Below are 25368 nucleotides of genomic sequence, written 5' to 3'. Positions count from 1 at the left end.
CGTGTCGAATTTCGTATTTTCTATTTTGAACTGCCAAGGTAACCCTTGGGAAAGTACCTCACTCGAACTAATACAAACAGGTCATCATGCAGGGGAAAGGTCTCTCCCTCTGTCTCTCTGTACTCGGTACACCGGAGTACTATTCTTCCAACTGGGAGCAATTCCCCCGATCAGGAACCCTTGCGGTCTGGAACGTGGGAATAGTAGTTCAGAGCCTTCAGGGACATGAGGCGTTTGACCCGGAATCTTGTTCATATTGGGTGGCGCTACCATCTACAGTTTCACTTTCCCCTGAAGCTTACGAGGTTGCAATGCTGACACTGCTGTCTGCTTCGCTGTCCCATGTCGAGCTCGGTTAGAGCGAGCTGGGCGAACAGGTACATATTCTCAAATGGGAGAGAGCCTATGCCCTCACTTCATACTGCGGGTATAGGCTTTGGCTCGATGCATGGCATCGCCACAGATGATATACGAGCCTCGTGCGGCGGTTATAGGTTACGATGTACACCGCCGGATGCGCACATGGCACTGACCCCGGATTAGTTGCTCCACGCTCACCTCTAGTCTGGAAGCTCTGGTGATGGGAACGCATGGCATGGCAACCCGAGAACTGGGGTCCTGCATCAGTAAGGTGTGGCGAGCTAGGACGGGACGAACGAGGATTTACCGCGCAGTTCAGGCACTACCGCAGTGAGGGTGTAGTGGAAATGTCGATCCTGTCCGGTGATCGAGATGGGAAAGTTAATTTGCCGGGATCTGATCTGACATGATCGTGTCTTGGATGTGGTGAGTTTTTGGAGGTTCAGGAGTCAAGCAAAAGACCAAAGCTGATTGTTGGGTTTGATCCCCGAGCTGAGGTTATCACGCCCTTCGTACTTCGGATCTCCCATTGTATGGATCCGAATATATTACAGGGGTAGGTATGACTAGCATCGGAGGAATACTTGGCTAAAAGTGAAATACTATTAGATCTGGTAGGGCATGGCCGGCGATTGGATCTCAAAATGAAATTTGAGTTCGTTTATAAAAATTTACAAGAGGGAATTGATGTAACTAACTATTACCTGATGTGTAAGACAAAGTATATGCGACTAATGATTTCTGCAAGGGCCTCCAAGGGATGGCACTATCCGGAGACCTGTCGACTTGGCGTTCAGTGTATTTTTATAGTAACATCCACAATAACTTCAATGAATCAATAGCTCAATCCATGTGAACGAGAATACGGATCTGAATTCAAGCGAAAAGGGGAAACAAAAGATCTCATTTTGTACGGAGTACTCCGTACAGTCCTTCCGGTCATGGGCCAGTTGCATCAAAAACATGGACTCATGTAGTGTCGGCATAATTGCTTTTTCCTGCTTCCTCACGTTTTCTTTTCTTTTCTTTTCTTTTCTTTTTCTTTTTCTTTTTTTTTTTTTTTTTTTTTTTTTTGAGTTATTTTTGTCTTCTTGGAATTTTGTATAAGCAGGATCTGGAACGTACATTTGTAATTCCCACTATTCTCACTAGTCAAGCCAAGCGAAGTGCATGTACGATGTACCTATAGGGGAGGTGGGATTAGGTGGGATTCAGTTCAGAGATCCACACGGGTAAGGCGCGATATTGGCGATAGTTGAGAATCCAGAATGTTGTACACCTAGCGCACAGGCTAGTTGGCACTTACAATACACGGGCTAATCTAGCGCCCGCAGTTCGGCGTTGTGAACTAGTACTAAACAATGAACTTCCAAGGTTGACAGGTTAATCCCATTGTCCACTCGATAGATCACATAAAATCTCTGCTTTGAGCCCCAATAGGAAAATAAATTCTTTCACAGTGTCCATTGACATAATACACCGTACAAACATATACAATATACATACTTTTATCAAACGGGATTCGGAAAATGTCTCTCCGCAGAACAATTTGGAATCAACTGCACATGTGAGCACAAATGGTATACAAATGTACATCAGTGGGGGTCATCATGCATACGATTCGCCACCTATCAACCTATCAACCATGCTTCTAAGACAATGGGAAAAATAAAAAAATAAACAGCTGACCCTGGTCACTTTGGCTCCATCGGGCATTGTTGTTCATCAGGCCTTTCCAGCTGTAGGTACAGAACCCGACTCATGCACATTGGCCCAGCGCCCACGCGAACCACACCACGTCTCTACCACGTCTTGGAATGATGCAAAATCTCAGGTCGGGCAGCCTCAATTCAGATCAGGAAGGCCGATGACGGCCGAAAACTCCGAAAAGGATTCATTGTGGGCCATGCTCAACAGTTTAGTAAAAAGAAACGATTGGCCCGGATGAATTGACTTAGAGAATCCCTACCGCCACTACCGAGTGAATAGAAGCAAAAGAGGACGCCATGGCGCAGTAGACGACTGTAGGCTTGATTTAGGATTATGATTATAATCGTGACGAAAACTCGCAGAACCCAGTTGGAATCTCCATCTTATTTTCCTATGGCGTTCTCCAGATGTGGAAGAACCAAGCGAATTGCTTCACCGTGTCTGACTTCAGCTTCTGCGGTGAAGCAGAGTTTGAGAAATATATATATGTCTCCCGTAAGCTTGGAAAGTAAGAATAGGTACAGAAATATATTATATTAATAACGATCGGTATTTGCAGCCCAATGCGGCAGATCTCCCATACAGATGGAGGCTTCTCTCCCTCACATGAGTGGCTGCTTTGCCCTAAGTCAACACGGGACTTGGCCCATATGCACTACACCTTCGCCATCGCAACTCATTGGAGGTCATTGGAGGTCATTGGACTCATTAGACTCTAATTATTTTATTTCTGCAAGGTAACACAACTCCCTCGTGTTGCTCGGGATTTACTCAAGGTTTCCTTGACTCCAGGGGCGAGCGGATCTAGTGATGCCATTGCATCCCCCACATCCTCAAGGGGGGAGAGCAACCTATCCGCAAGTTGCTTTGAGCAGCAGGACCACTATTAATGACAGAGGTGGGGTCATAAAAATCAGAGTCCAATCTCCCAAGGTCTTATAGTAAAACAAAACAAAAGAAAAGAGACGCAAAACAAATCAAAATAGATGCAGCTGAATGGATCCCATACACTCCTAGCCCGAGCCTAGACGAGCTCACAGGGCACTGCCAGTAATAGCATTGTAAGATGGTTGCATCAAGTGTTGTATTCATGCCCACTCTGCTGCAGCCAACCGGTAACAGGGGCATAAGGGTGAGCTCAGGGTTGTAGTTCTCCTAGATGTAATGGACTCCTGCCTAGAGGGATACGCACCTCGTTTAGCCCTATGTACCTTTTACTATGAGGTCTCAGTAGTAAAGCTGACTGTTCTTATGTCACTTTCTGATGCATCCGATCTAGACCAAAAAGCCGCAAGTTCCCCGAGCTCTCATGCAAGTTCTTTTAACCATACACTCTTTTGAATTCTAATTCCCCGTGCCGCTCGTTATTGCGTCTTTCTTTTTCTTCAACCATCCTTCTGTCGCCAGGTGGTTCAAGGAATAGACATGACATCCTCTCACTATTCAGGGCCTTCGTGCCGCGATCTAGATCATACTCTCCGTATTGATGCTGGATCATGTCGGGGAGGATTCGATTTCTCTCTTCTGTTTGAGGAGACTATCCTCCAGATTTTACCTATTTTATTAATGCTAATCATTATTCCTGTCCGTCTGTGGAATCTCTCGCAAAAACGAAACAAAGTCGTGGGATCATGGTTGGTCCTCATCAAGCTTGTAAGTTGACTGTGTTGCTCTGCTCTGCTTCCTGCAGTTCGCATGCAACCCCCTGACCCCCCTGGTCTTTGGAATTGGTGAATCATTCTCTTTTGGAATACTGTTATCTAATGACGGTCTCTGAATAGGTGGCTTGGTTGGCACTATTGGGTCTTCAAATTGCACAAACAGCCCTATGGGCCCTTCCGGCAGCTGACAGCACCAAGGCTTCAGTTCCAGCCAATGTAGTCCTGACCGTCGGCGTACTCGCTCTCGCTCTGCTTTCATATGCAGAACACACGCGATCTGTGCGACCCTCGTTCATTTTGAACACCTACCTCTTCTGCAGCCTGCTTTTCGATATCGCTCGGTCTAGAACGCTGTGGCTTCGCAGCGTGGACGCCTTCAATAATATCCTTGCCATTATCGCTACAGTAGCGGTGGGCGTCAAACTGCTTCTGTTCGTGCTCGAAGCTGTGGAGAAGAGACGGATTCTCAAATCGGAATACGCCGGTTATCCTCCGGAAGCGACTGCAGGTTTCTATAACCGTGCTGTGTTCTGGTGGCTGAACCCACTGTTCAAGATCGGCTTCACCGGCGTCCTGCGTGTAGAGGATCTATTCTTACTGGATAAAGAGCTGAGCTCTGAGCGCCTTTTGGCTCGTTTTGATGAGAAATGGAGCAAAGGTAATTATCCGTCCCGACGATATGCGGTTTTGTGTCTTTTTACTAATCTTTTCTTCAGTGACAACGAAATCCCCGAACACTCTCCAATGGGAGTCATTGAAGGCTGTCAAGTGGCCTCTACTTGCAGCTGTTCCTGCCAGAGCTTGCGTTGTGGCATTCAACTTCTGCCAGCCTTTGCTCCTCGAGAGATCGCTCTCTTTCTTCAATTCGCCCGTCAACCAGGGTACCCAGAATATCGGGTATGGCCTCATTGGCGCCTATCTCATGGTTTATGCCGGACTGGGAGTTTCAATGGGCCAGTATCAGCATCTCACGTACCGCGGGATTACCATGGTCCGTGGTGTTCTTGTCACAATGCTATACAAGAAAGCCAGCTGTCTGAACCTCGGAGAGACCGATCCCGCCAACTCGCTCACTTTGATGAGCGCCGATATCGAGCGTATCACGAATGGATGGCAAACCATGCATGAGATCTGGGCAAACTCGATTGAAATTGCTTTGGCAATCTACCTTCTCCAGATCCAGCTGGGAATTTCCTGCGTTGTTCCTGTTTGCGTCGCTCTGTTTGCTTTGGTTGGGTCGTTGGTCGGCATGTCTTTCGTGGTCGCACGACAGGCCAACTGGCTGGAAGCTATTGAGAAGCGCATTTCCTCTACTTCCGGGATGCTTGGGTCGATCAAGGGAGTGAAGATGCTCGGTTTGCAGGATTCCTTCATGAAGTTCGTTCACGGTCTTCGGATCAGCGAGCTGGATATCTCCAAGAAGTTCCGTACCCTTCTCGTTTACAACATGGCATTTGCCTGGTTGACTCGCATTTTTGCCCCCATCTTCACCTTCGGTGTTTATGTCGGTATCTCAAGTGATCCTTTGACTGTCTCTCGGGCTTTCACATCGCTGTCCCTGTTCTCGCTTCTGGCAGACCCTCTCCTGACCCTGGTGATGGCGCTTATGTCTTTCGCTGGCGCTGTTGGATCTTTCCAGCGTATTCAGCAGTTCTTGGATAAGCAGGACCACGCTGATCGCCGGAATAGCTCATCGCAAACCTTGTTCCTCGATGACCTCGCTGAAAAGCGTGCCCTATCGAAGGATAAGGACCTCGACCTTTCTTCCATCAACTCAGACTCCGTGGAGTCGCTCAAGCGCTGCAGTGCCCAGCCCTCGGCAAACGCCGCCGTTGTCCAAAGTGGAAGCTTTGGATGGGAAGCCAACAAGGATCCTATTCTCAAAGAGATTACCATGAGTATCCCTCGAGGCAGCTTCACTGTTCTCATTGGACCCTCTGGATGCGGCAAGTCTACTTTGCTCAAGGCCCTCCTTGGAGAAATCCCCTGTTCCGAAGGCAAGGTTGCACTCGCGTCACCTAGCGTTGCATACTGTGATCAGACTCCGTGGCACATGAATGGCACCATCAAAGACAGCATCGTGGCGATGTCTGACTATGATCCTCTATGGTATGCCTCTGTGATCCAGGCTTGCGCTCTGGAAGAAGACCTCGCACAGTTCCCTCGTGGGGACGCTGCTGTCATCGGAAGCAAAGGTGTCGCCCTCAGTGGGGGTCAAAGCCAACGTATCGCACTTGCACGAGCAGTGTATGCCCGGAGGAAGATCGTGATCCTCGATGATGCCCTCAGCGGTCTGGACGCTACCACGGAAAACCACATCTTCCACAGCCTTCTCGGGGCCAGGGGCCTTCTGAAGGAGATTGAGTCCACAGTCATCGTCGCTTCATCATCTGTCAAACGCCTTCCCTACTCCGACCACATCGTTGTCTTGGAGGCAGGTGGTCGTATTAGTGAACAAGGAAGCTTTTCTGCACTGAACAAGACTGGTGGATATGTGTCAAGCTTCGGACTTGGCTTGCCTGACTGGGAGTACAAGACTAAGCGATTCTCCGACTCTCCCAGTTACAGCAGCATGGACACTGTCCAGAAAGAAAAGGAGTTATTGGTCGAGGAGCCAGAGCACCACGATAGAGGTGGCGATCTTGGAATCTACACATACTACATCAACGCCATCGGATGGCTCCCTGCGATTATCTTCATGGTCGCAATGGCTGGTTTCGTGTTCTGCATCTCATTCCCCAGCATCTGGGTGAAATGGTGGGCCCAGTCCGACACCGCACACCCCAGGCAGGAGATCGGCCATTATCTCGGTATCTACGCGATGCTTGGCTGTCTCGCTATGCTCGCATTGATTGTCGGCTGCTGGCAAATGATCATCACCATGGTTCCAAAGTCTGGCGAGAACTTCCACCGCAAGCTGCTGACCACTGTCCTCGGCGCCCCGATGCTGTTCTTTTCCACTACCGACAGCGGTTCAATCCTTAACAGGTTCAGTCAAGACTTGCAACTCATCGATATGGAGCTCCCTATTGCTGCCATCAACACTGTGGCTACCTTCTTCCTCTGTCTGGCGCAGATGGCTCTTATTGGAGTCTCCTCCAAATACGCAGCTATCTCCTTCCCGATTGTGCTTGGTATCTTGTTCCTAATTCAGAAGATGTACCTGCGCACCTCGCGCCAGCTTCGTTACTTAGATATCGAGGCCAAGGCTCCGCTGTACTCCCACTTCACTGACTGTCTTCAAGGACTTGTGACTTTGCGCGCCTTCGGATGGCAACACGCCATGGAGAAGAAGAACATCGCTCTCTTGGACCATTCGCAACGACCCTTTTACTTCATGTTCGCTATCCAGCGCTGGCTTACTCTGTCGCTGGACATGGTTGTGGCGGGAATCGCTGTTCTTCTGATCGTGCTGGTTGTTGTGCTCCGTGGATCTACCCTCAGCGCAGGCTACGTTGGTGTCGCCCTGCTGAACGTTATCCAGTTCAGTCAGAGCATCAAGCTACTGGTTACCTTCTGGACCAACTTGGAGACGCATATTGGTTCTATTCAGCGCATCAAGGACTTTACGTCAACTGTCGAGTCGGAAGACAAGCCCGGTGAAGACCAAGATGTGCCCCCTAACTGGCCCTCCAAGGGTACAGTCGCCTTCAACTCCGTCTCCGCGGCTTACAGACCCTCCGAGCCAGTTCTCAAAGACGTCTCCCTCACAGTCCAGGCAGGTGAGAAAGTCGGCATCTGCGGACGCACCGGAAGGTAAGAAACCACTCCCAAATCCAATCTCCTATTTATTCTAACAAACACAACAGTGGAAAAACCTCTATGATCATGAGCATCTTCCGAATGATGGAATTAAGCGGCGGCACCATCACCGTGGACGGAGTCGACATCAGTCGACTTCGGCGACGAGAGATCCGCTCCCTCATCAACGGTGTATCCCAAGACTCCCTCCTCTTCCAAGGCAGCGTGCGCCTGAACGCCGATCCAACCGGCGACCACACCGACCGCGACATCTTGGCAGCACTCAAGAGCGTCCAGCTCCTCCCTGCGATCGAAGAAAAGGGGAATCTAGACACGGACGTCGACGAGATCCACCTGTCTCACGGCCAAAAGCAGCTCTTCTGTCTTGCCCGCGCCCTTCTTCGCCCCGGCAACATCCTCATTTTGGATGAAGCAACTAGCAAGTAAGTCACCGTTCCCCTCGCTTCGACCCACAGATCCACTGCACATTTATTGCTCCCAATCCCCTGCATGAGACTTGATGCGAGCTGTACAATGCACCCACACACCGATACCACCCCTTGCTGCAAGAACCGAGACTAACACACTTTGCTACAGCATCGATACCAAAACAGATGAAATTATGCAGCGGGTTATCAGAGAGAAATTCTGTAATCACACTATTATTGCGGTCGCTCACAAACTCGACACCATCCTCGACTACGATCGTATCGTTGTCTTGGACGCTGGTCGCATTGTCGAGAATGGGGAACCGTATGCGCTTCTCACTGAGCCCAAGTCGCACTTTAGCCAGCTTTATGCAAGTGCCATGGCGACGGAGGAATCGGATTAATTCCTCTTTTTTTAAATTTTGTTGAGAATTTCGGGTCGGTTGTTTGATTGATTTTGGCACCTGTACAGGTTGAAGCGTCTTCATTTTCTTCTTTTGGCGTGACAATCTTCCACATTCCCTTTTTCGAGGTACATATCGACTACATATTGATTTGGGGGCCTTGGGTTGGCGTTATATATCGGGTGTTCTTATTCTGTTCATGTTCATGTTGATTTTTGGCTGTGATGATTATTATGTTCTTCTTCACTATCTTTCAAATACTTTATACAGTCTTGGAGTGGCACTCATGCATACATAGCTCCTTTGTTTGACTCTTGACTCTTGATTCGTATGGGTTATCTTCATAATTTAGAGTACTGGCAGTATCAATCATGACTTTGTAACCCCTACAGTTTCTCTCTATGGTCGAGGAGCAACACTTTACAGCTCGTGATATTTTGATATTTCTTCGGTATAATCAGATAATAATAGACCAAAAATGTGAACTTGGATAGATTACTCTTCGTTTTGATTCAACTTTCATTTGTGTAAATTATTCTGCTTGGACATTATATACTTGCAAGATATATATATCGCAGAGCCTACATACATTTCCAAATGCCGACCAGAATTGATCGGAAAATTATTTATATTAGAATATGTTTAATTGTATTCAAGTACAACATAAATAAACCATCTAATACTAGTCTCTTTAGTGGACTCTCTCACTGTCTGCCTCATACTTTCCCTGATGTATCATCTTCATCACCTTCGTAGGAGGTCATGTGACCTCTGCGTTTGATCCCAGCCATTTACCTAGGTAGTCGCCCGTTATTTCTTTTCTTTTCTTTTCAATACACTCTGATCTATCTGATTCTCAGGTTATGAGTGCCGTGCTCCGTTGAAGCTTTGTTTGAACTACGAAACTAGAGCGATTGTCTAGTAGAAATAGTATTACCATTGGATCCCCAAGAGACTAACTAACCCAAAGGTTTTGGGAAAGTTTGAAGTGGCGCCTAGGCTCCTGTCAAGGGAACTTCTCTCAGGGAGACAATGGTATCACGTACAGACCCATATTGTAATAATGAGAACATTGAACAGTGTATGCAACATTGGGCTACCCATGTACTAAGATGCTAGCCATTGTAGTGAAGCCAAAACATGTCCCTGAGCTCCGCTCCATGAAAAGAAGACCATAGTATCATCCTATGAGCTCCATGGATATAGGAAGAAACGAGAAAAGCAAATCCTATTCTGCACCCCATCCGATTATGGACTACCGTAACAAAAAAAAGAAACGAAAACACCCGAGTACCATACATTGGAACAAAAGAAGATTAAATTCGAAGTGGCCGCTGGAATCGGCCGAAAATGCAAAGAGTCATAGATAAGTCCTCCGCGGAGTACCAACTATAGAACCATCGTTTCATCATTATCCACGTCCTTCTCCTCGTCGAGACCAAATTCCCAGTCTCCACGCTCAATCCGACTGACACGGTCAAGCTCGGACTGGAATTCGCGACGCAGATGGTCGAGCGTGACGATGATACGACGCTTAAGCAAGTGGTTGGTAGCAGGGACTTCGAAGGACACAATGCTGTTACGCCGTTCGATGGCGGAAGATTTGCTGCTTCCTCTGCGGTGGGTTGGTGCGAAAGCCACGCCATTGGATGATCGCTTGCCTCCGAGTGGTGTGGGAGAGGTGGCGTCGACGTCCTCCATGGAGACGTTTCCGTCTTCATCGGCTTGCGTGCTTGGGCGTCTTTCATGGGGAGGCATCGGGGCGGCGCTGATTGGGGGTCCGTTCTCGACCAGGATGTATGCTTCGCTCTTGTCGACACAGGCGAGGAGGTTGATTAGCGACAACAACTCATGGCGGATCTCCTTGCTTTCGGCATCGTCTTCCTCAACTGGTAACCGGGCCGCATCGTCCGCTTCCCTGCCTTTGAGGGTGAGGGCTGTTGACGGGGCATCGCGTGCTTTGCGGAGGCGCTGGACGTTGCGGTAGGCGATTTCAGCGGCGCCGCGGTAGTCACTGCGGGCGATGCGATAGGCCTGGAGAATGCGGGTGTAGTCAGGGGTGGCTGGGAAAATCTTGTTGTCCGCATCCAACCAGGATACGTTGGTAGTTTGTTTGCGGGTCAGGTGAACGAGGATTTCGTCAATGAAAGATGCGATGTTGGGAACGAGTGAGGTGGGGAAACGGAGAATCTGCTTGAGACCAGCTGTGCCAGGTCCGGAGACTGCCAGTATGGTGGAGATGAGTTCGCTGAGCTCGGTTCTCTGTAATTTGAGATCCTGCAACCTAGCCAGAGCGGAGTATGCTTGGTCAAACTGGCAAGTCTTGAGGGCTCCAGTGAACAGACGAGAAAGCAGATCATCGCGTACGGTCGGATATTCGGAGTCTTGCTCGGCCCAAATTTCAGAGTCAAGGGCCTGCAGCGCCAGGCTGGCAAAGTCCGCGACATGGGAGTATGAGCGCACCTTCTCGAAAATCGAAAGGATGTGCTGGTAGTATTTCGCAAGACCGTTGTGGAAGCAGTCAACATCGAGTAGGTCTAAAAGCTCAGCCGACATGTCGGAAAGATTGCCCATTGGCTTGCCGCAAGCTGCATTTAGGTTAGCTGAGTTAGACCAATACAAGCAATCACCAGGAGATACGTACAAAGCAGATAAGCTGCCTTCCGGAAGTAGATTGCTGCGGTATCAAATTCCGACATAGCCACATGCAAGCGACCCTTGACATACGTCGACCAGGCACTACTCGCCTGGAAACGAAGGAAGTCCCATGCAAGATCGATGTTGTTCTTGGCGATCAGGTCACACTGGATGTGAGCCACTGCGTTTTGATAGTTCACCTCACCTTCACGGGTAATCCAGGCCACGACGTCTCTGATTCCCAGAGTCAAGGTGTAGCTTTGCGGGGAGTCGATCGCTTGCTGGGGCTTGATATCAGTAACGAACAGATCCTCCAGGATGCTTGCAGTCCGTTGACTATTGGTCTTCGAGCTGTCTTTCAGTGTATATCTCTGCATTGAGTCGACGCGGTACTTGCTGGCGCTATCGGGGCATTTGCGGACATTCGAGCTGAGCCAGGCCATCATCTCATATTCACGTAGGAGATCAACAAGCATTGAGAAAAGGTCGGACGCATCGAAGTCGGACTTGCTTGTTTGTTCCCATTCGCCGTCCACGAATGTGACGAGGATCAGTAGATCGAAAAAGATTTGACGAGAGATAGAAATAGTCTCCTGCGCACCACTGACTAGAACTCGAGCACCAAAACAGGTTGAAGCAAGTTCCGAGTCTTCTCCGCAGAAGTGAGAGGAGGCGGTTTGGATAATAGCAAGGAACGCATCCATGGACAAGCAATCAGTTCTCATGTATTCACTCAGGGCCGCGTCTAGGGCGTCAAAGGATTTGTTGGAGATTTGATTAGCAAAGTCACTGCGCTCTCGGAAGTTCTCCATACGGTCCAGGATCGACGAAGAAGGTTCGGAAAAGATCTCGGCCTGAAGAGCGGCTCGGCACGCCCCATCAAGCTCTGGGGAGAATCTTTTCCGGAAATCGGATGCCACCTTCAACAAGCCAGAGGCTGTTTCGAAGTTCGGGCCCAGCTCTCTTGAAACATTGCGATGCCTCCAGCGATCTACCATCTTCGGCACTCCGTCGCTGAGTTCGGAGCTGGAATTGTGCAAGAACAATTCAGTAATACTGCATTCCCGCACCACAGCGCATGAGTCTGACAGAAGGAGCCATGGCATATCGGCGTATGAGTCGTAGGCGAGAGAAATTGGTTCGAACCGGCGCTTGTTGAGGTCTTCCGCAACTTGCCAGAACTGACGCCACTTTGCATCTGTATCTGAAGCATATCGGGAGTAGTCCATCTCCTCGTCGGCAAATTTCCGAAGAGAGACTGCCGATGCGATTGTAGAGCAGAGTCGTTCCGCCAAAGGCAAACTCTTTTTCAGCCCTCCAGATGAAGATGACGAGAGTGGCTTGATGGCCTCCTGATAAATGGCCAAAGCAGTCTCAAGGACTTCCGGCATGTATCTATTCGGCCGCAAGAGATACTGTAGCCACTTTTCAGTAGGGTCCATCACATCATCTACGACCAGAGGTGGTGGCGATTCTTGTCGATGAGTTTCAAATGTTGTTGAAACCCAGTTGGAGGCCCAATCCGAAACTAGAGTTTGAAGACTGAAATGGAGGGTGTAGAGTTGGTAAAGACCGTGGTTTCTCCAGAGCACCCACAACTCCATCCCCTTGCCTTCTTCCCGGGATTTGACCTGGAAATCAGCGATGTTCCAGAACATGTTACCCGTAGCATCGGGGTCCACAGGTCGGAAGACATCATCTGCGAAGAGTTCCTCAATAATGAGTTCGGATGTCAGGCCACCCTTGACAGCCCAAAACTTGAACTTGCCATCCTCAAATGGCGAATATGTGACGACGTAGAAGCGATGTCCTCCATCCATAGCCCGCTCGGCGTTGAAGACGCGCATAAACGATGTCTGGGCGGGGTTGAGCGTGTAAGGTACAAGGTCTGGATCCTGAAGCGAGCGTCCCAGGAGATCCTTTGTGGCCGCTAGCTTATTCGTCGCGAGATTCCAAATCTTAAGGGTGTGGTTCAAACAAGTCGCGAAGACGTATGTCTCGTCGGATGTAGTAGCAATGGCATTTGCGACATTCAAATCGAGGTTGCGTCCGTCGTGTTTGATCGAGGAAGGTGCGCTCCATTTGACGAGGCCTCGGATTGAAGAGCCCCATGTTCGTTCGTCGAAAGTAAGAGGAGACCAGTGGGAACCTAGTTTCAGAAGCAATTAATAAAACGAGCGTCGCAGAAGTAGAGCAAAATCACTTACCATCATCACCAGCTCTCCGGGTCAGTCGCAGGAGCGCGCCATTATCGAGAGAAATGAATAGCTCCAGGGGACTGCTCGCGTGTAGTCGGTGGGGGTTCGAAAAGGCCAAGGGAGCAGGGAGGCACGTCTTGCACCAATCCCTCACATTCTCATCGATTGAGGAGGTCCGGCGGAAGAACTCAGGACGTAGTGACAGAGTGTGAAGATGCTTCGAGGCGGTGATCACAAAGACACTGATGATTTCGTGGTCCTCGGAGTCGGACAATTCAACTCCAAAAGGGAGGATCCGCTCCTGGAAATCCAGTCGCAGGGTCACATTGTATTCGTAAACTTCCGTCCCACCCTTCGTCAGGTCCGCGCACTGGATCTCCAGCACTTTGTTGTCGTTGATGACCCTCCACAAGAATGTCCTCGGATAGGCCCTGCGCTTCCGGAAGTAGACCTCACCCTGTGTCGCGAGATAACGTCTGGCGAATTCATCTTCATCTTTGGCGATTGGGAGTTCTTGGTCGGAGGATGAGATCGAAAAGCGTGGACGGCGGGTCGCGGTCTCTTGAGTCGGAATCTGGATGTTGGCGACGGTGGTCGACGAGTAAGGCCGAAGGTCGACCCTTGAGTCTTTGTAAATTTTCGCCATGATCGATTGACGTGTGTCAACTTAACACTCCATGGCCAGGGAAGTAGAGAGGGTGGAAGATTGAAGGGCGGGAAGCTGGAGCTCTCAAAAAACAAAGTCTTGGCGCGATAAACGGCCTGAGATTGATGGCTTCCGCCCTCGACAGTTTACTCTTAGACCACTTCACTTGCACATTGTTTTACTCTATAATTTCAAGATACTTTTTAAGAATAAACAGAAATTGCTTTCTAAATTCGCTACTATCATAAAGGAATCAACCCTCTCAACGCTGAGATGCCACAGGGCGTCTAATCACATAACAGCTATTGAATGTAATGCTCATCAAGTCAATAACATCGTATCGGAGAACAATTAAGACCAACCTTATGAGAAAGGTCGACCTACTTATCCTCCAAATCCTTCTCACTAGGATCACCAATACCGTCTTCATTGATAGCGAAAAGGCAATCACCCTCTGGAAGGCAAGGGCTATCATAAATCTTGCAAATTCGAGTCTCACCGCGGCCCTTCTTCAGACTGAGTCGAGTGGTACTGGCGTGGGCGATGATATTACCACCAATAGGTTTCTTGGGATCTGGGTTAAACATGGCACTGGGCCCACCATCGACTTGGGCAACGACCTGGTTCGTGATCACGACTGCAATGCCAAATTCATCTGCAAGGCGTTGCAAGGTACGCATGAACTTAGCCAAATGAGTCTGCCGTGAGGCAAGCTCACCACGACCGTTGAAATCCGTTCGGTACAGAGACGTCGCCGAGTCAACGACCAAGAGAGAGAATCGCGTCTCACACATCATCTGAGAGGCCTGGTTAAGCAACTGGAGCTGATGGTCCGAGTTGTATGCTCGTGCGTATGCCACATTATCAAGAACCTCTTCTCCAACAAGACCGTATCGCTGCGCGACCGCGAGTAATCGCACTGGACGGAAAGTCCCCTCTGTGTCGATGTAGAGACACTTGCCCTCGCCACCACCCATATCAAAAGGCAGCTGGCAGGTCACCGCAAGAGTGTGACAGATCTGACTCTTTCCCGTTCTGAACTCTCCGAAAATCTCCGTGATCGACCCAGTTTCAACACCACCTCCGAGCAATGTGTCAAGTCGCTTGGATCCCGTCGTGATCGAGATGAGCTCGCTTCTCCGGGCATGCATTTCGGTTGCCGTGGTGAATCCCATAGGTACCAGTTTTGAGGCTAAGCAACACGTTCTCATTAGCAAACCAATCTCCAACCAAGTGCTGTAGTGCATCGCAGAAGGGGACTTACCTTCTACTAGGATCTTGGTGGCCTTTTGTTCCGAGATACCCTTGATCTGTTCCAGCAACCGCTTGGGCCTAAAAGTCACAATAAATGTTAGCTAGATTGAGCTAAATATGGCAATTAATATAGCATTGCTACCGCTAGGGGGAAAATGGTCGCAATGAACGCGAACATCATGGATACGTACGTGTAGGCAACAGACTCGACAGTGTGATACCCTGCATCCACGAACAATTTGATATCCCTAGCAGTCAAGCCAGAGACACCCTATGACAACAAAGTTAGTATAACAGTCCAATATTCTGCAGCAAAATCATATCGCTGTGGCATTCACTCACGTCGAGCGCAGAAAGCGGGGTCGGGGCACCAGGGCCAGGAAGCCCATTTTCGTCGAATTGTTCTTCTCCCTCCATGCTAGCAGTTATACACTTCGTTTCTCAGGTTATCAGGATCTTGATGCGTCTTTGGCAGTCTCTCGACTCGAAAGCACGGATGATGGATCCACTCAAATAGACGCGTTTGGATGAGATGAGTATTCGCTCTCCTCGATTTGAATGCCAGACAAAGCCGCAGGTGCCAACTAATCAGTCAGAAAACACGCAGTCTCCGATTGTGCAAAGTCTCAGAAATCTAAAGCGTCTGTTTGTGGCAAGAATCTCAGGATGACTCCGAGTCAACAAATCGGACGCGTCAAATGGATCGCGAGATCACGTGCGGCGGTGCTGCCTTCAGCCTTTCCGGTTTTGGAGAAGCAAATTGTTTTCCCTTCAAATGTGGAAGCGCATACCTACCTGGGTATGTATCTACTTTGTTTTCCTCTACCTAGCCCTGGAGATACTTGTCATTAAGTTGTAAGCAAAGGCTCTAGAGTCTTCATTGGAGTGGATCGATTACCGTATACCCGGTCGGTTGGACACCAACGCTTCAATACGCAGCTATATGTACCGGATTTAACTGCCATGCGAGTTTACAGAAATCGACTCAAACAGTACTAACGCACCGAAACTGAAAATTTGTGTTCAAATATTGAGCAATGGCTCGGAAGGGAAAACAGGTGGTAGATGAATTGGTCATGAAGCTATCTCAGAACGTTGGAAACTATATACGTACATAACTAGGAAACCCACCAAGAGGTGCCACCAAGTCCGACACGGAGCTCATTCAATGACCCATTCTGCTCAAAAATTCTTAGGACAAAAATTGCGGTGGAAAAGGTGTTTGCCAACTGACATATTGACGACCACATCACCTCCGACAAAAAAGAAAAGAAAAGAGTGCCTCAGACCACTCATATCACATCTTATACAGAGATATAGTTTGCACAGCGCGTAATTCCAAGCTGCTCAACCAGGAATTCGTTAACGAACTGGCACTTGGGGTCCTGACGCTTCTGGATGGCCAAGAACTCTGGCAGCTTGGGGAATTTCTCCAGGGTATAAGTGGCATTAGGAGCGCTCATCTTGTTCCAGTGCGAGCGAGCGTTGTAGGTTTCACCAAACTGAGGGAGGAATTCATGGGCCAGTTCCTGGTTCTGCCAGAGAGTGGTGAAGTTGTTGTATTCTTGGATCCAGTCAATCTCGATGACTCCAAAAACACCGCTAAGGTCTGGGCCAAGGTTGTAGGTGTTAACTGGGGACAAGTATGTATCATCACCCTTGAGCGAACGGTGCTGCATGACCATCTGCTTGTTGTAGGGTGCCTTCATGCGAGACGTCTGGCCCTGTTGGAAAATAGTGTAGTTGGTGGCGGCTTCCGCGAAATATTCTATAGGAAGGAAGTGCTCGATCTCGGCGTAGAAGCCCCGGGAACAGACACCTTGAGGAGAGCAGGACGCCGCATCAGTGACTTCGTCGTAGCAAATGTACTCCTTCTTGCAGTCACCGCAGCCGTTGGCGCAGTGATTGAGGGTGCAGTTGCGAACACCGGTGTAGTTGGTTGGCTCCCAGTAAGAGAGGAAGTAAGTAGGCTCAAGGTCCCAGCTCTGAGACTTTGCATTCCAGTCGAAGTGAGGACCCCAGACAGTCATGCGGTCGTGCTCCTTGTACAGCTGGGCAAGCTCATTGTACATCTTTGAATAGTCGGACGTGGCATTCAAGACCTTGGTGGTCTTCTTCAGGAGTTGGGTAGGCTGGACCTTGATAGTCAACTCCGTGATTAAACCGAGGGCACCAAGACTGATACGGAAAGCCTTCAATTCTTCCGCATTGTGCTTCTCGTTGATGACACGCAGGCCTCCCTGTGAGTCCAATACACGCAGCCCGATAATCTGGGTTGCGATATTCCCGAGGTCGGATCCAGAACCGTGGGTACCTGTGGAGGCAGCACCCACAAAGTTCTGAACACGCTCAACACCGAGATTGCTGAAGGACAAGTCGTTGGCCTTGAGCTCTTGGATAAGGTCATCGACATCCCAGCCGGCACCAAAGGTGACGGTCAAGTTCTTCTTATCGATATGGAGCTTCTTCAGGTTGGTGAGAGAAACGATGTAGGTGGGCTTCTCAGTGAGAGCATTGTCGACACAGGTAGTGAGGTTACCAAATCCATGACCATTCCCAACAACTTTGATATGGGAGCCCTTAGGGTACTGTTCCTTGAGGAACTCGGCGGCGGCATGCTCATTATGAGGAGCAATATAGGCATCAGACTGGCAAGTGACCTCAAGCTGCCAGTTGAACCAGCGGTAGGCCGAGCCGAACACTGCGTGCAGCAGCAACAGCAGGAAAGCCGGCTTAGGGCTCAGCATTTTGATATCTATGGAATGCCCATGGTCAGCGAACTACCTTTCATGAGAGAAATCGAATGAAAGACTCACAGGAATAGGAATGCTCAAACTATGAACAAGATCGTCTCACAAGATAAATTCCTGCAATAGTCCGCCCGCGCTGAAAAGACGGAGGTCCGAAGGAGACCGGACAGCGAAGGCACATTATATACACGCAAATTCGCTCATGTTTCAAATACATGTCACTCCTGGTTATGTGTAACGGATTAATGAGACACTCCACTCTCGAGCAAATTTTGCGTTTCGACTGGAACATTCTGACCCGTATCGCCTGTTATTGAGTCATCGTCGATCAGGCGGGTGGAGAGGGACCTGCATAGCGGGAAGTTGAAGATAAAAGATGTATGAAATATACGAGATTATTTGCCATTGCAGCCCCTTTTGTTGTGTGGGTTGTGTATTTGGCCTACCTAGGTAAGCTTCCGAGGGTATTAAGCGTAGCTATCGAAAGATCGAACACACTACAGTAATTTACCTGCAGAATGCTGCTGTACTCTGTACATCAGCCCACTAATGGTCCCTCGGGCACTTCTCGGATCAGATAAAAATTCGAACGGGATCATCGTGCTCTGATGATCTTAATTAAAGGAACTTTCCAAGCCTTGTACCCACTTTTTTGGCTATGCGTCGAACCCAATTCAAGACCTACTCGATAGCTTATTTGCCGCAGGCACACCGAGCGAGCGGATTTGGGTTGATCTAGCCTACCTAGGTACCTAGGTACATCTTATCAATCACAACGTGGCAGTGCCAACATTGGAACATTCCAGGAAGAGAAGGTTGATAAGGCACTTGGGCCTTAATTGTAACCTATCATCGTCCTATCCTTACAAGGTTCCATTCTGTCTAAACCCAGGTTGTAAAGTGACTGCAAGGATCCTTCCGCGCTTTACTAAGTTTCAAACGCGATCCACGTGGATCCACTGGATCTACGTGTCCGAAGGAAGCAAGAAAGTGATCGACGGAAATATATTACTTACTACCATGAAACTCTCTAAATAACTTCATGTGACAAAGGAAACAAAGGCTTCAAAGCCAGGAAGGATCTTGAAGTGGCAGAGAGAGACCCGACGAACTGCACATAAGTAGCCCCTGGGCAATGCTTCGATGCAACAGAACCCCAGGTTCTAAAGACTACATACATTTTGCAATAAGGTGCTAGAACTATACGATTGACAGTAGGTCCGCTTATTATGATTCTCGCACTCCCAAGGTTGGGTACGTACGTATCTCCAGTAGCCCACAATTCATTACCTCTGACAAATGAAGCCGATGAACACATCCTTTGAGCTTGACTTCAATCTTGGGCCTCTTCGGAGCACACGAATCAATGTCCATGTGACGAGTCTCTGCTCGAAGCTTTGTGTATATGTAGGAAAAAATCTATATATCCCCGCTCTCTCGAGTCGCCCAGGACTTTTATCATATAGCAACCGATTCAGGCCTTTCCCCCCTGTTTTTGTCCCCTCCGTTTGAGATTGTGACCCGATATGAACTCCTTAATTCTATCATTGTTTTTTATCTCCGCGGCTGCATCCCAGAGCTACCTGCCCTCTGAGCAGATCGATGTTCAGTCCAGTCTTCTTTCTGATCCGAACCAAGTCGCTGGTAAGACAGTTGACTATATAATTGCCGGGGGTGGTTTGACAGGCCTGACTGTTGCAGCCAAGCTGACTGAGAACCCCAACATCACGGTCCTGGTCATTGAAAACGGCTTCTATGAGTCCGCCGATGGAGCCATCATTGAGGATCTGAATGCCTACGGAGACATTTTTCGCACCACCGTCGACCATGCCTACGAAACCGTTCCTCACGCAATTAATAACCGCACTGAAAACATTCGATCTGGCAATGGTCTTGGAGGATCAACTTTGATCAATGGTGGCTCTTGGACACGCCCCCATAAAGCCCAGATCGACTCCTGGGAGAGGGTATTTGGAAACAAGGGTTGGAACTGGGATTACCTGTTCCCATATATGCAGAAGGTCGAAACCTCTCGTCCTCCAAATGATGTCGAGATTGCCGCTGGTCATTACTATGATTCTGCCTGTCATGGAACGAACGGCACTGTTCATTCTGGTTTCCGTAACACCGGAGAGGTCTATTCTCCAATAATCAAGGCCTTTATGAATTCTTCCGAGGAACGTGGTGTCCCGACCAAACTAGACTTTCACTGTGGAGTCCCTCGCGGTGTTTCTATGATTCCCAATTCGCTGCACAAAGACCAGACTCGCTCGGACGCTGCACGTGAATGGCTTCTGCCAAACTACAAACGCCCGAATCTGCAGGTTCTGACGGGTCAGTTTGTTGGAAAGGTCCTTATCAATCAAACCACCATTTCTGGTCACAAAACCGGTCACAAAGCTGTTGGTGTAAACTTCGGCACCAACAAACATGTGAATTTCAACGTATACGCCAAGCACGAGGTATTGCTAGCAGCCGGCTCTGCTGTCTCGCCCCGGATTCTGGAATACTCAGGTATTGGCTTGAAGCCTGTACTCGATGCCGCTGGTGTCCAGCAAATTGTTGATCTTCCTGTCGGTCTCAACATGCAGGACCAAACCACCACTACCGTGGCCTCCCGTACCAAGCCCTCCGGCAATGGTCAAGGCCAGGCTATCTATTACGCCACTTTCAATGAGACATTTGGAGATTTCGCTCCTCAGGCTCACCACTTGCTTAACACCAAGTTGCACCAGTGGGCCAGCGAGACTGTTGCGCGTGGTGGTTTCCATAATGTGACTGCCCTTGAGATCCAGTACCAGAACTACCGCGATTGGCTGAATGATGAAGTCGCCTATTTGGAGCTGTTCCTCGATACATCCGGCAAGATCAACTTCGACTTATGGGATCTGATTCCATTTACCCGTGGTTCCGTGCATATCCAGGGAACCGACCCCTACCTGCGACGCTTTTCCTACGACCCCAAGTTCTTTATGAACGAGCTGGACCTTCTTGGCCAGGCTGCTGGGTCGAAGCTTGCGCGCGAGATTTCTAGTACTGGTGGTATGCAGACCTACTTTGATGGCGAGACTACACCTGGGTCTAACTTGGCCTACAATGCCGACTTGGACCAATGGGTGGATTATGTCAAGCAGAACTTCCGTGCCAACTGGCACGCTGTCAGCACCTGCTCGATGATGAAAAAGGAGCTTGGTGGAGTTGTGGATTCTGAGGCGAGAGTGTATGATGTCGAGGGCCTTCGCGTTGTTGATGGCTCGATCGCGCCAACTCAGGTGTCTTCGCATGTTATGACTGTCTTCTACGCTATGGCTTTAAAGATTTCTGATGCTGTCCTGGCAGACTTCCATGCTAAGTCTCCGAAGCACTGATGATCGAAGTTTAGAATCGGTAATTATACAAACGGGAACTGGTTATGTAGCGTATCTGTTTTCATACCTAGGGCGGGCTTCCATGTTGTCTGCTTCGTGTCCTTTCACTCATCTGTTGCCTTCTATTCCTATATTCCTCTTACCACTTATCAGTCTATAAAATATTAATATTCCGCCACTATTCTCGGTGTAACATAGTGGATTCTTCCACTGGGCTTTGAAAAATAACCGAAAAGCGTAGGTGGCCAGTTTCTTAGAAGGTCAACGACATGTGTGGGTTGGGTCTTGCGTCGGGGTCCTCGACGAATTTGTGGATTTTAGTGAAGACTACCTAGGTACTCTGGGAGCACTTAGTGAGCAAATTAGAGCGCTCATATAATTCACTGAGTGGATCAAGGCTTAGGGCATGATCACCGTTGCTCAGTGCCCGGGTGAGCAGGTCAAGCCGGGATCAAGCGGGTGAACACTAAAACGCAAAGAGAAAAGCTTCGTGTGTCATTATCTTGCAATAACAAAAGGTATAAGAATATAATCCAGCAATAAACTGCATGCTGAGGCCCCGTCTTCCCATTAAAAGTATTCTCTGAAAGTTCCTTTGACTCATGGAAAACCAAGTGCTGGAAAACTGCCCACGAGCGGCCGCAATGCCATGTCAAAATCGATGCTAAATGTCCCAGCAAACGCGTGCGTTGAAGGACTTCCAAAGTGTTTGTTCCGATAAATTCGGTTTCCTTGCGAGCCAATGATCTTTTCTGAACTGCATCTCCCTACTATTGATTTTCAGGAGCATTGAGCCACGGACGAAATGGACGAAGAAGCGACCTCCTGACCCGCTTCTGGTACTGGCGCAAAGCCGGATTGAACTCCAGCTGATCGTCTGGAAGACCGATTTGAATATTGTCGTTGAATATCTGGCTCATTCTGCGGCGGAACTCTTCTGACGATCGCCGGCGAAGACGTCCTATGTGAGTCGCATTAGTTTCTCTGTTCAACCCCTACATCGTGGTTGACTTACTCAAGGGTCCTGAGCTCCGCTTACTCTCCGATGAAAGAATAGAAGCAGCGTCACTGAGGGCCGGGACATAGTTCTCGTCGTCATCAGTGCCATCCAATCCTACTCGGTAGTCCTTATCCTTCGCGTCCTTCGTGTCGGAATCAGAGGTTTTACCAAAAATTCGCTTATGGAAGCTAGCCCGCTTTTCGTTACCTGCTGTATCCTTCATGCCGATCAGTGACTCCTCCCGTGCAGGCGACATGCGCATGGCAGTTGCATTTATGGGCAGACTGGCTCCGCTATAAATTCCGCCGGGCCTGTGGTTCTCGTAGGTGAAGCCTGCGGAGGCCAGGTCGAGCTCGGAGACGACTTCACGTCGGGCAGCTGGTGGCATAGGCTTTGGGCTGATCATGGACCTCTGAGATCCCACTGAGGACCTGAGGGTATCAACGGCCCTATGCGTCGATCTTGGCGCTGGACTGACCGGCCGACTTGGAACTGGGGTTGCGGGCTGGCACGGACTCTGCGTGGGTGTGTTCGGTTCTGAAATCCAAATTCCTTCAACTACTACTCCTCTTTCCAAAGCTCTGGCGCCGAAAGGTATGTCATCCTTGTGTAGCATTGGGTACACCTCGGCTTGCTCCTCTCGCTCTTTTGCCTCTGTCGCGGCGTGTTTGCTCATCATCCAGCGATTCCAGCCGAGGACACAAAAGGCGCAGAATAGTGTCAGAGCCTGCAAAGGTTGTCAGTTGGTGTCTTTGTCGCGTTACCATGGTGTCACGTACGATCAGCATGGCCAGTACCTGTCAACGATAACGGTCAGTAGGGGATCTCGTAATCATAAGACATGTCCACGGGTACCTACCGCGCTCAGCTTCTCCCATAGCTCCCAGTCCATCCAAAACGCCATAGTTGCTGGTTACTCAAATGTACTCGTGCTATACCCGCAGGAAGGTCATCCGAGTGAGAGTGTTCAGAGTTTATTGGGGCATGGATGAAAAGGATTCACAGATAAAATATACACTGGAAAGTATTCTTGGAATTAGAGATGAGAGCAGAGGCGATCTGCTTGGGGGAACAGGGAAAGGACCCAAATGTAGGCAGTCATGGAAGGAACGTCTGCTGAATGCATGGCCGTATATCTCTATCTTTACATGAGCTCTTTTCTTATTATTTTCTCTTTTCTTTTCCCTTTGCCTAGGTGTGTCTCTATCTGAATAGTACAAACTTGTGAGTACTCGTTATACCTTACTTCCGTGACTACATGTCTTTAGATACCAAATATTGATCATGCATCACATGGGTCGCATTTATAGAAGCAGCTATTAAGGAATAACACAAAGAAGGCTAATGATGTTAATTTCGTACGAGGGGAAAAAAAAGAAAGTGCAAAAAGAAATCTCTCCCTCGGGGAATCGAACCCCGGTCTCCCGCGCTTATCGGTGTTAATGACAAGCGGAAATCATCACCACTAGACCAAGGAAGATTGGATGGCTGAGTTACTGCTCGGCCACTTGGCTGGTTGATGGAAAGACCTGCCTTCTTTGGACTCATAACTGGAAAGTAAGAAGTCTCAATTGCATATTCTGAGATACGGGGACATGATGATGATGAAAGACATTTTTCTACTCACTTTTGTGAAATGTCCAATTCCTCTACGCCCTTCTCTCACTCGTAATTATTTAGATTATTACGAACTTGAATTATGGCGGAATTGTGCAAAGGCTTGCGAAAAGCAAATTGGCTTAAGCACCCTCGATTATATATTCTCCCAACGCTCCACATGTTCGCAACTGCAGCCAACCAACCGAACCTAACCAACAAGACGAAATCAATAAACGTTATCAGATACGTACTCAAAACACTGCATTGCACCCCAGGCTTTATCTCGAGGAGACAAGTATCCAGTCTTATGATTCTGACAGCCCTTAAAAGGCGGATAGGTCTCTCCTATCCAGTCTTCATCCCTACATATCTTGCCTGAGTACACCATGCACTTGCCAGATGTGATAAAGAATGACTTGGGGCTTGAGACCTTACTGGAGGCACAGGTGTGCCAGTAGAGGCCCTCGTCAGACCACCATCGACAGGAAGTGGTTGTATCCGAGATTTTGGTGTTGGTATCCTCCGCGAGAATAATGCAATTGCCCGTATTCTGGGTTTCGTGTCCTTGAATAGAGAAGTAATCGCCTTCGCAGTTGTCATCCTCGTAAACTGTAATTTGCCAACTTGCAATCGGAGCTTCACTGGTCGTGGTTTTGCTTGGTGGTGGGACCAATTTTATGCTGGTCAAGGTTACCATGTCCGCTTTCTTGGTAGTAGCACTCGTTTCCGAAGTAGTCGTCTTCTTCTTGGTAGTAGTCGTTTTTGAAGAAGTCGGCTTTGGAGCAGCTGTGGTCTTCAAAGTACTCGTCTTCGACGTGGTCGCCTTTGAAGGGGCACTTTTGGTTGTGACATTCTTTTGCTGAGACTTCGTTCCGCAATTGGAGAGACAGTTGACATAGCAGAAGGCCGCACCAGTGCCACATTTACCTGACCTAGCACACTGAAAATAACCAATAGTTAGTAGGGACCAAAACGGTACAGACAACTATACACTCACGCATTCATTTTGGGGGCACGGGTTTAGGGAGGCCAGATCAGCATAGTTGCCAGGGCGTCTTGTCCCGGGAACCTGGGGACCACAGGTAGCTTGCGGGAGAGCAACCGGCATAGGAAGGGCACCGGAGCTGAGACAGACAAAATCGCCTTGCTTCACATTTGCACAGCCTGCCCAGCCCCAGGACCCGTCATTCCAAGTTTCGATATCGCTCGTAGTGATCTTATAACGCTCAGCAAGCTTGGCGCAGGTTTCGCCCTGCTGAATGGTGTAGATGTAGCACACACCATCACCACCTGGTGCAAGCGCACCGCGCTTGTTGACTGAATGGCCGTGAGAGTTACCAATGCCATGCCCAGATTGGGCTGTTGCTATATGGGCAAACAACAGTGACAGGAGGATATGAATGAAATTCATTGCATTGGAAATACCCTTGAGCGTAGTTCTCTATCGAGGAGATCGGTCCGACCTTTATAGATAGTTTAATATGCAAAAAAGAAAAATCTTGATGAACATGTCGGAACGTGCACATGAGACACTGGATGTCGAGTTCGGTTCATTGTTCAACTACAGACCCCAGGAACCCTGCAAGGCTCTGTTCTATGGGCGAGTCTTAAC

General features: G+C 49.0%; 7 protein-coding genes across 7 annotated transcripts; 2 read left to right on the top strand and 5 right to left on the bottom strand.

Annotated features, from left to right (window-relative positions):
* Positions 1-3495: 3495 nt before the first annotated feature.
* Positions 3496-8304, top strand: abcB (uncharacterized protein; the record flags this gene model as incomplete). Its single annotated transcript, XM_002560772.2, has 5 exons — positions 3496-3723; positions 3852-4389; positions 4448-7487; positions 7541-7915; positions 8070-8304. 5 exons carry the CDS (start codon positions 3496-3498, stop codon positions 8302-8304), a joined length of 4416 nt encoding a protein of 1471 aa, XP_002560818.2.
* Positions 8305-9693: 1389 nt separating this feature from the next.
* On the bottom strand, positions 9694-13785 carry N7525_011142 (nucleoporin Nup120/160; the record flags this gene model as incomplete). The annotated part of the gene is made up of 3 exons (XM_002560771.2): positions 9694-10892; positions 10949-13090; positions 13149-13785. The coding sequence occupies 3 exons, from the start codon at positions 13783-13785 to the stop codon at positions 9694-9696; spliced, it is 3978 nt and encodes a 1325-aa protein (XP_002560817.1).
* Positions 13786-14165: 380 nt separating this feature from the next.
* On the bottom strand, positions 14166-15456 carry N7525_011141 (recombinase RAD51; the record flags this gene model as incomplete). Its single annotated transcript, XM_002560770.1, has 4 exons — positions 14166-14977; positions 15050-15117; positions 15231-15310; positions 15382-15456. 4 exons carry the CDS (start codon positions 15454-15456, stop codon positions 14166-14168), a joined length of 1035 nt encoding a protein of 344 aa, XP_002560816.1.
* Positions 15457-16343: 887 nt separating this feature from the next.
* On the bottom strand, positions 16344-17786 carry N7525_011140 (uncharacterized protein; the record flags this gene model as incomplete). The annotated part of the gene is made up of 1 exon (XM_002560769.1): positions 16344-17786. The coding sequence occupies one exon, from the start codon at positions 17784-17786 to the stop codon at positions 16344-16346; it is 1443 nt and encodes a 480-aa protein (XP_002560815.1).
* A 1529-nt stretch (positions 17787-19315) lies between these two features.
* Positions 19316-21157, top strand: N7525_011139 (GMC family oxidoreductase; the record flags this gene model as incomplete). Its single annotated transcript, XM_061215364.1, has 1 exon — positions 19316-21157. The coding sequence occupies one exon, from the start codon at positions 19316-19318 to the stop codon at positions 21155-21157; it is 1842 nt and encodes a 613-aa protein (XP_061067876.1).
* A 770-nt stretch (positions 21158-21927) lies between these two features.
* Positions 21928-23061, bottom strand: N7525_011138 (uncharacterized protein; the record flags this gene model as incomplete). The annotated part of the gene is made up of 4 exons (XM_002561018.2): positions 21928-22118; positions 22173-22884; positions 22937-22954; positions 23017-23061. The coding sequence occupies 4 exons, from the start codon at positions 23059-23061 to the stop codon at positions 21928-21930; spliced, it is 966 nt and encodes a 321-aa protein (XP_002561064.1).
* Positions 23062-23982: 921 nt separating this feature from the next.
* N7525_011137 (uncharacterized protein) lies at positions 23983-25167 on the bottom strand (the record flags this gene model as incomplete). Its single annotated transcript, XM_002561017.2, has 2 exons — positions 23983-24696; positions 24754-25167. 2 exons carry the CDS (start codon positions 25165-25167, stop codon positions 23983-23985), a joined length of 1128 nt encoding a protein of 375 aa, XP_002561063.2.
* Positions 25168-25368: the final 201 nt, after the last annotated feature.

The sequence above is a fragment of the Penicillium rubens genome (assembly GCF_028828025.1).
Source record: "Penicillium rubens strain IBT 27055 chromosome Unknown utg000004l_segment0_segment0, whole genome shotgun sequence".
Lineage (NCBI taxonomy): Eukaryota > Fungi > Ascomycota > Eurotiomycetes > Eurotiales > Aspergillaceae > Penicillium > Penicillium rubens.
Note: the sequence above shows the minus strand (reverse complement) of the source record. Positions and strands in the feature narration are given on the sequence as shown.